Source organism: Nicotiana sylvestris, chromosome 4 (assembly GCF_000393655.2).
Source record: "Nicotiana sylvestris chromosome 4, ASM39365v2, whole genome shotgun sequence".
Classification (NCBI taxonomy): domain Eukaryota; kingdom Viridiplantae; phylum Streptophyta; class Magnoliopsida; order Solanales; family Solanaceae; genus Nicotiana; species Nicotiana sylvestris.
The window spans coordinates 25,179,680-25,188,607 of record NC_091060.1 but is presented as its reverse complement, the minus strand read 5'-3'; the positions used below and the strand labels follow the sequence as shown (position 1 = coordinate 25,188,607).

General features: G+C 33.9%; 1 protein-coding gene across 3 annotated transcripts; it reads left to right on the top strand.

The window, feature by feature from the left end:
* Positions 1-325: 325 nt before the first annotated feature.
* LOC104225051 (transcription elongation factor SPT4 homolog 2-like) lies at positions 326-5,545 on the top strand. Of its 3 annotated transcripts, XM_009776811.2 has the most exons (6): positions 326-347; positions 429-569; positions 2,304-2,395; positions 2,520-2,575; positions 4,477-4,538; positions 5,196-5,545. In XM_009776811.2, exons 2-6 carry the CDS (start codon positions 477-479, stop codon positions 5,244-5,246), a joined length of 354 nt encoding a protein of 117 aa, XP_009775113.1. In that variant the 5' UTR covers positions 326-347; positions 429-476; the 3' UTR covers positions 5,247-5,545. The 3 variants fall into 3 exon arrangements, with proteins under 3 accessions (XP_009775113.1, XP_070027943.1, XP_070027942.1); XM_070171842.1 differs by lacking the exons at positions 326-347; positions 2,520-2,575 and having other exon boundaries at positions 385-559; XM_070171841.1 differs by lacking the exons at positions 326-347; positions 429-569; positions 2,520-2,575 and adding an exon at positions 591-916.
* Positions 5,546-8,928: the final 3,383 nt, after the last annotated feature.

Genomic DNA, 8,928 nt, shown 5'->3' with positions numbered 1-8,928 from the left:
ACAACATCATTAATGACCTCCCAAGTAGTAGTTGTTAATATACGATTTGGATCAGTACAATGCGCATTAGCAATTTCAGTTATGGGGAATCTATATTTGTAGCAACATTTTAAAAATATATATGTATAATTCCATCTAGTAAACGGACCAACCCACCCTACCCCTTTAGCCCAGCCCCACCCAGCCCCCTCTTACCGGTCCAGGCCGATTCCGGTTTTAACTGGTTCGGACCAGTCCGGTTACGATTAAACCCGGCCCATTAGACACCCTTAGCTCTAACCAAAGATAGACGAACCTAATTCACCCCAAACATGTACTAAACCTCAAGTATAAATTACCTTAGCGGGGTAGGAAAAAAAATTTTGAACTTCAAAATTCTTTTGGGACCTTATAATACTTATAATTGATTCACCGTTTTTTGCAAACAGGGAATCAAGCGAAGCAAAAAGAGTGGTAACAAAAACGTAAGAAGAAAAATGGGAAGCCAACAAGCAGCACAAATTCCCACCAGCTTTGGCCATGAACTAAAGGCTTGTCTCCGTTGCTGCCTTGTCAAAACGTACGACCAGGTTCCCTTTTTCCTTTTCTTCAATACCTTTTTTTAAACTTATTCGGGTTCATTATTGTTAGATTATTTTTTGTATTTTTGCAAATATTAGGTGAATTTTGAATAGTCTATGCTTTTCCCTCAAAAGGCGGAGTCTTTAACATTTTTTAAAGTAAAAAAAGAGTAAATTAGGTTTTTTGTTGGATACTGGGGTTTATATATTTTGGATATACTTGTAGGGGGGTTTATATATATATACCAAGTGAATGATTTTATGTACAGCTCAATAAAAACAGAAGAGTTGACTTCAAGAGAAACTATCCCAGGCTACCTATATCATCAAGCAAAACTTCCTTCTTTACAATCAATGTATAATCTGTACTACTCTTAAGCTATCCAGGGTAAAAGTTGAGATGTTCAAGCTAATACCTTGCAATTGTAATAATTTGCTCCAAACCTTGGCAGCTATTGCACAAAGAAAGAAAAGATGAATTGTGCTTTCATTTTTTCAGATTCACAAAGAGGGGAAGTCTATCCTTTGTCTGAAGCCTCTCATATGCTGCAAGCTAAGTCACAGTATAAACATCCATTTAGGAGAGTCTAAGTTGTTACAAACAAGTCTTCTCCATGTCACTTTCTACAAGCTTTCTAGTTGCACTACTGTGTCCACCATATTCCACACTCTTCAAAATAATTCCTAGCCTTTAGGTTTTTCTGTGCGGATTCACGATTTTAAAGTTATGGGTGCTAACCAATAAAAATTCCAAAAGAAGAGGAATTTTTTTTAATTGTGGGTGCTCACTCAATATTTATCTATATATTTTTATAATTGCCTATGCAAATTTACTACATATGATTGAAGGTAATGGGTGCTTAAGCACCCACAAATGCCAATGTAGATCCGCCAAGAAGCTTGTTTAGCATATGTATACCAGATAGGTCTGCCTTTACTATAATAGATGTGGGATTTGTATTTTTGATGGGTGATTATTGGTTCTTATAACTCTTTTTTTTACTCCTTCGGTCCCAAATCCCAATATATGTGGCGGCGTTTGACTAGGCACAAAGTTTAAGAAAGAAAAAAATATTTTTGAACCTTGTGGTCTAAAACAAGCCATAGATATTTGTGTGGTTGTAAATCATTTCATTCAGAGTAATTTGAAGTTAAATTATTTTTAAATAAGAAATTATGACATTCTTTTTGTGACAGTAAAAAAGAAAGTATAGACACATAAATTGGGACAAAGAGAGTATAAGTTAATAATCAATTAACTATGTCTCAATGGGAGGTCGGCATCATTTGATGTATTATTAAAAGGGCAGTCCGGTGCACTAAGCTCCTATGTGGGGGGTCCGGGGAAGGGCTGGACCATAAGGTTCTATTGTACGTAGCCTTACCCTGCATTTTTGCAAGGGGATATTTCCACGACTCAAACCCGTGACCTACCAATTACGGCAAGGCTCCCTTTCATTTGATGCATCATTATAGTTAGATTATTTTTATATTTTGGGTTTCGAATAGGTTTTATTTTTCGCTAAAAGGCCGGAGTCTATAACATTTTTAAAGAAAAAAAGGGGGTGCAAATTAGGTTTTTTGTTGGACATACTCGTAGTGAGATGATTAAAATGGATTTACATAGTCAATGATGATTCATATAGCCGATTCCAACTTGTTTGAGACTGAGGCTTAGTTGTTGTTTATATACTTGTAGTGGGGTTTATTGTTTATGAAGGGTGATTATTTGGTAAATTGCAGTTTAGGGAATCAGGATGTGAGAACTGTCCCTTTTTCCAGATGGAAGAAGATCATGAGCGTGTTATGGAGTGCACTACTTCTAATTTTACTGGGTATTGTGAACTTTTAGTTTCTTATTTATGAAAAACTGAAAATATATGTTTCATCTTTCTTCTTTGTTTTTTTGGGCCTAGTTACCTTTTTTAGTTAGTAATTTTTGGAGTTACAATGTAATAGTTTGATCTCAGTCATGGATCCAACTAGGAGCTGGGCAGCCCGGTGGCTTCGAATTGGTATCTTAAACCTTTCTTTAATTCTTATAATTTTGAGAGAATTTGTTTACTTATGATTCAGTATATTTTGCATGCTTGATATTGTGTATATAACTGCTTTATAGTTTTTTAATGTCATAACTAAAGTGCTTCATAGCATTAGTGATTATGAGATATCCTTTTTCCCTTTATTGACATGAGTGGAAGTTGTGAAGTTTTTTTTGCCTATAATTGTTACCCCTATTAGGGGTAAGGTAGGGGTAAGGTCTGCGCACACACTACCCTCCCCAGACTTCAAGATGTGGAATAATATTGGGTATGTTGTTGTTGTTGTTGTATAATTGTTGCTGCTATTAGCATGCACTGCACTTCCTATGTGAAGGGTTCTTAATGTTCATTAACCTTTGTGAGTAGACTTACTTGTATAGCTTTTTGGGAGGGTGGTGTCTGTTGGTGTCTGCATCATCGTTTATTTATGAATTTTCCGAAGATGATTTTTACTTGGATTTGATGTACTTTGCTATATGTTGCTGCTCTTTTCTTCTTGAGGATATTTTTAAGACTTTTTTAATGTGTGAATTTTGGCTTAGTGTATCTGCATAGTGCTATGAGCTTAAAAGGCAAATAGTGATTTCAAATTCCTTCTTAGATATTAGCTTTTCTGCAAATGTTTGGAAATTATGTGGAGGCACATTGTAGAAAGTAGTAAACTGAGGCTTAGCGGATGCTCGAGGGTTGTTTCTTTTGGTACTTTCTGCATTTTGCCTTAATAGTTTGCATCATGGTGCTTGAAGGTTAAAGGGAAGAATCTTGAACTCACATTCCTTTTTTATATCAGTTTTTTGCAAAATGATTGGAATTTTTTTTGAAGGGAACCATGTCGGTCATAATTTAGGTAGTGGGGTCATGATGCTATCAAATAGATTCATCTCAAGTTATTGAATTTGATCTTCTTAGAAGAAGAACGTATTCTATAGGGAAATACTTATTCAGAGGGCTTCTTGTTGATAACCTTTTTTTTATTTGGTTCATAATTGAGTACACATTGGTGACGAGAAACTTCAAAGAGACATCCCTTTTTTTTTTGCAATCTTTTGTTTCCTTATATAAACTTACATCTAATTAGTTTATTCCGACTGTTTGCCTTATACCCCCATAATGTTGAGGGTTCAATTTAAGTGACACATGTTCCTAGTAAGCGTAACACTTTTCTTATCCTGACAACTCCTTGGTGCATCACCATTGGAAACTCTAGTGAGGCTACGCTAAAAGAGCAGCAGTCTTGATTAGACTTGAAAGATCTTCGACGGAAGCTTATGCCTTGAATTGGTAGAGCACTTAAGACCTCCAAAATTCAAACATTGATGATATTATGCCTGAGTAGTAGGAGAGGGGAGTACCTGTTAGATTTATAGGGATCGACGAAGGAAATACATTAAAAAAAAAGGAGTACTAGGAAAGGTCTGATTATCTGAAATAAATCAATTTTTTTTCTCCTTCCAACTCTTAGTATATATAATAGCCTTTTCAAGCTAAGGAACTCCTTTTAGGTTGTCAGTAACATACAATACTCCAATTTTTTACCAAGATGTTTCACCTTTATTAGCTTCTTAAGTCGCATTGTAATTATGCAACCTGAGGATCGATGCTTTATAACTATTTTTCTTTTCCACTCCATTCACTGAAAATCTCCACAAAAGGGAAGAAAATAGAAAAAGAGAAAAAGCACATTTTGATAATTGTATTCTTTGCTCTTTATGCTATTGCTAGCGACTGTTTGCAAATGTTATCTGTCTGAATTTTGTATGTTGGTAAATACCCTGTCATCTCTATACCAAATATTTTATTGCTTCCTATTGCATAACGAGGCATATAGTTGACCCAAATTCTCTCTTTCTTTTTGCTTGTTGAAACATTTTCAGCACGGTATGTCTCTGGTTGTTACGCGCTTTTAGTGTCTGATGAGCTTCCGGACGATTTGCAGGTAAGTGATGTTAGATCTTTGCTACTCCAAAGTCCTTTTGTATTTCATCAGATAGCTGTAAAGTTGCAAGTTTTGAACTAGCAAGCTATGTCAATTTATTCTTTTACATGCAAATTGTCTCGTCGTTCATGTCTTGTATTATATTGTACTAGCTATTCCTTGCCGGTCAATATTTGGTCGTCCTATGCCTTTTATATTTGAAATTCCTTTTAGGTTGGTGAGAAATATCTTTCTCTGTGTTGGCTTACTTAGGCTTGTCGAATCAGTTTCTCTTTTCCTGTTGTTACCTTGTCTAAGCATGTGATAACTATAGAGGCAATGTCGCGGTACATTGTGATTGTAGGCAATTGACACAACTAACTGAATTCTGTTACATCTTTTCCAATTCCTGTTAGTTGCAAAAGTTAACTTTATTATTGGAGAGCTAGGATCTCTGTCTTTGTCAAAGCATATTAGTGTCACACCTGGAGCGCAAGTTCTTAATATATTAGGCTAATGAGTGTTTTGCCAAATTATAATCACATTGGCTTTGTGAAAGTGATTTTCTTTTATGTGGAGATATTGCTCCTTCTGTAATTGTTAATAAGCTACTCTACACGTCCTAATTTAAGTTGTGCATTTGTTTCGCATTGTTATTTACTTTTATTTTTTCTGCAGAATCTTTGTAAAGATCAAAATATCCCATATGCTCCTCCAAAACGCATCTGATCGGACTAACCAGCAGTGATAATATCAGCAGATTTTGGGTTTTGATATGAGAAGTACTCGCATTTTGCAGCATCAAAGTAAATTTCGCTTATCTTAGAAAGTACGGATAAATATTACTATGTAGTAATAACTTAGTACTGGAATTATCATTAACCTCCCCAATATGAAAACTGAACATATATATGCCTGAGTCTCTCAGTTGTCTGGTGAACTCTGATGTACTAGTGTTGCATTCATGTGACCTGAAATTTTGGTCTTTCCTCGTATTAATTTTCAAGGTGATGTGTTCGGAGTAGGAATTGTTTTGAGTATTCATTTTCCTAGCTTTAACCAGAGGTCTCGGGTTAAGTATGAAAACGGAAAAAAGCACTTCTCCCTTTAATGGGCCCAATGAGGGCGCAAATCTGAATTAGTTCGGGCCGGTAGGTTCCGGATATCAGATGGTTATATCCAAAAAAGAGAAGAACACAATTTTCCTCCAGTTGGCTGTAGTTTATATGCTTTGCTAGTTGTAGCATCAACCTATCCAAGTGACCGAAATTTTCTGCTGAAAAAAACTATCTTCTCATTCTGAAGTGGAATGATGCATCAACAAAACTGCCCTTTCATGTAGATTGTCGTATATTTGATCCTTCACCATCACTTGGTAGGGTAGTTTTTTGTCATTAAGCTACTTGGTAGGTTTGATTGTTTACCATCCAAATTTGGTAAGGGATTTGTACTTTATTGTAGACACGTGCACGACGTATCTTGTGTTCACGTATGGTTCAGTGAAGGATTACACCCTAAATGAGTGTGATGTAGGAACCTATTCTGATGCAAGTATCAGGAGCGGATTCCACGACTTGAACATGTAATTTATAGGTCATATAGAAATAATTTTATCGTTGTTCAAGGCTCGCCTCCTACCTTGCCTTCTAAATGCTAGATATTTATTTCACTCTGTCATCATGTGAACTTTACCCTTTTTTTCAAGGGGCAAACAGTATCTTGCAAAAAAATAAGAAAGAATTAGTTCAACGTAGTGACGAACCAAAAAGGTATGCATAGGTTAAACTAGTAAATGGCTGGTATTTAACCCAAAAAAAGAAAGGTATATAAAAAAAGAAATATCACAATTTGTTTGTCGTTTTGGGAGGGGTCAATTAGGACATGCAGCAGTATACTAGAAGCTGAGAAAAATAGAGATTTATCAAATGTAGTTCATAATTCTTTGAGGGGTCCGCAGTTTCCTATTAATTAAGAATCAAATTCAGTTATATGAATCATTCATATCTGTTCAGCTTTATTCAAGTTAGTATCTAAAGAATGACAAGGGGACTTGCTCTGATGGTAAGCAACTCACACTTCCAACTAAGAGGTTGTGAGTTCGAGTCTTCCCAAAAGCAAGATGAGAAGTTCTTGGAGGGAAGGATGCCGGAGGTGAATTTGGAAACAGTCTCTCTACCCCAGAGCAGTGGTAAGGTCTGTGTTGTTGTTGTTGTATCTAAAGAATGTACTAAAATAATAATTAAACTATTTGTACGTTAATTGTCAACCTACCGTAGCTCACATGGTGGAGTTTAAGTTGATTTAAATAAAATCCTAATATCACGAAATGTTTCTTGTGAATTTCTCAAACAAACACTTACATTTTGTGGTTAATTGTATTTATAATGCACTTTTTAAATATAAATTTTACTTTTAAATAAGGAGCTTATTACATTTACAAACTATAGCAAAGTTTTTTTACATTGACCGTTCAAGACTTATATTGTTGACTCTAAACTTGTAGGTTTGATACTTTTTCATCAGTTGAACTACTACAAAGACTACAAGGGGTCAAAACACTTAATTTTTTTGTGTGAATTTGGACATAAATTCTTCAATTTTTTTGAAATACAATTTGTATGTATGAAAATAACGTAAAAAAATACTATAACTCAAAATATTTAATATTAAGAAAAATCTCTTTGACTCTCCAAATAGTAAATGGGACAAACAAAGTGAAACGAAGGAACTATTTTCCAAATAAAAAATGGTCGCAAAACTCTTAAAGTATATAAAACGAAGTGGAAAACTAAATCTAGGAACTTGATTTTTTTGGTCTTTTTTTTTGGGCAGGGGGTTGGGGGGGGGGGGGGGTTGGGGTTGGGGTTGGAGGAGTCAATATGGACATGCAGCACTATGTACTTGACTCTTGAGTAATATATAATGGTTTTATCATATGTAATATATTCCATTTCTCTAAAAGAAATGTGATTGTAATATATTACTATCATAAATTAATTAACGACATTTAATTGCAAATTGGCTGAGGTTAATTATATTATAAATTAGCTGAAATTGATTATATATATGACGATATCCATTATATTTTGTTTAATAGATACATAAATATTAATACATTTTTTTTGGTTATATTCCTCCTTTATTCTGATGTGACTAAGTTATACTTTGTGAATTTTCGCAAGTTAGCGTTCTTATTTGTTCATTTGCCACGTAAATGGCATTTGGACCTCACACATATAATCTTATATACACGAGTGTTTAAAAGTAGAGTCGGATCAAGGATTTCAGGAGAATATGTGCACTTTATTCGACCACCGTTTGAGGTGGTCCTCCGAAATTTTGCCATAACAACAACTTGACAAGTGAATAACAATCACTATTGTTATTACAAAAACTTATCATTCCATAAACAAATGTCTATGAATAATTTTCCTACTTCAATGATAGCATCATTTATTTATAGTTATAAATACTGAGCTCGATATATTAAAATTAAATAACTATTCAAAAAGAGAGTGGTAAATGAAAAAAGAGGAAACTTGACATTGAAAAGTGTCAAATTAATTCAAATTTTAGTTTTTTAGCGTTTTTGAAACTCAATGATTGAACCAAAAAGGAAATAAAGAAAACACAAAAGGAAAAAGGAAATTAAAGATATCCAAGAAAACCAAAAATATAATTAAAAGATATGTCAAAGAGTGAAATAAAAACAGAAGAACACATGTCTGTGATGCACAATCTAAGGAGGGGAGCATGAGTTCACGTGCCCCATACCCCTCCACGTGGATCCGACCCGGTTTAAAATGACACATGTGACAAGTTCAAGTATTTATCAGGTTATTCCATAAATTTATATATCTATTTTGCATAATATGCCTAAGTTTAATATTTATGCAGGGTCAGTGTTTCTTGTGGAGTATCTTTGTCTTTTAATTCATTAGACGGTTGATATTTTGATGTTTTAGTACTAGTATTCTAAGTTTCCGTTCTCTGTCATTGTCTTCTAGATTTTGAAAGATATTGGTCCAATGACATTCTAAACTCAAAAGATTGATGGATTGCTGGAATCAATTTAAGAATAAAATTAAGGAGGTGCTATTTTTATGAAGGTGGAAATATAGTTATACCTAATTTTATTTGCCAATAAAAATAAGCTTTTTTTTTTGTTACATTTGGAACGACTAAAAAAATTACTTAAATCTCTCGTAAGCTACATTGCTTATATTTCCCTTATCTATCAAAAAGTCATCCCTATTTTATTTATTTATTATGGTTTAATAATAATTTTTTTTGTAATCATTTAAAATAATTAATATCTTTTTATATTTAAATATTAGTTAATTGTTGAGTACATTCACATTTTGTCATTCATATGACTTGTTATCATTAAGGATGTGATAGAGGTTAAGAT

What these genes read in the sequence shown, in the direction of transcription:
- LOC104225051 (XM_009776811.2), top strand. Translation starts at nt 477, where the DNA reads ATGGGAAGCCAACAAGCAGCACAAATTCCCACCAGCTTTGGCCATGAA. An exon ending in ACTACTTCTAATTTTACTGG is followed by an intron (nt 2,396 to 2,519) that starts GTATTGTGAACT and finishes ACAATGTAATAG; the next exon opens with TTTGATCTCAGTCATGGATC. An exon ending in AGCTTCCGGACGATTTGCAG is followed by an intron (nt 4,539 to 5,195) that starts GTAAGTGATGTT and finishes TTTTTTCTGCAG; the next exon opens with AATCTTTGTAAAGATCAAAA.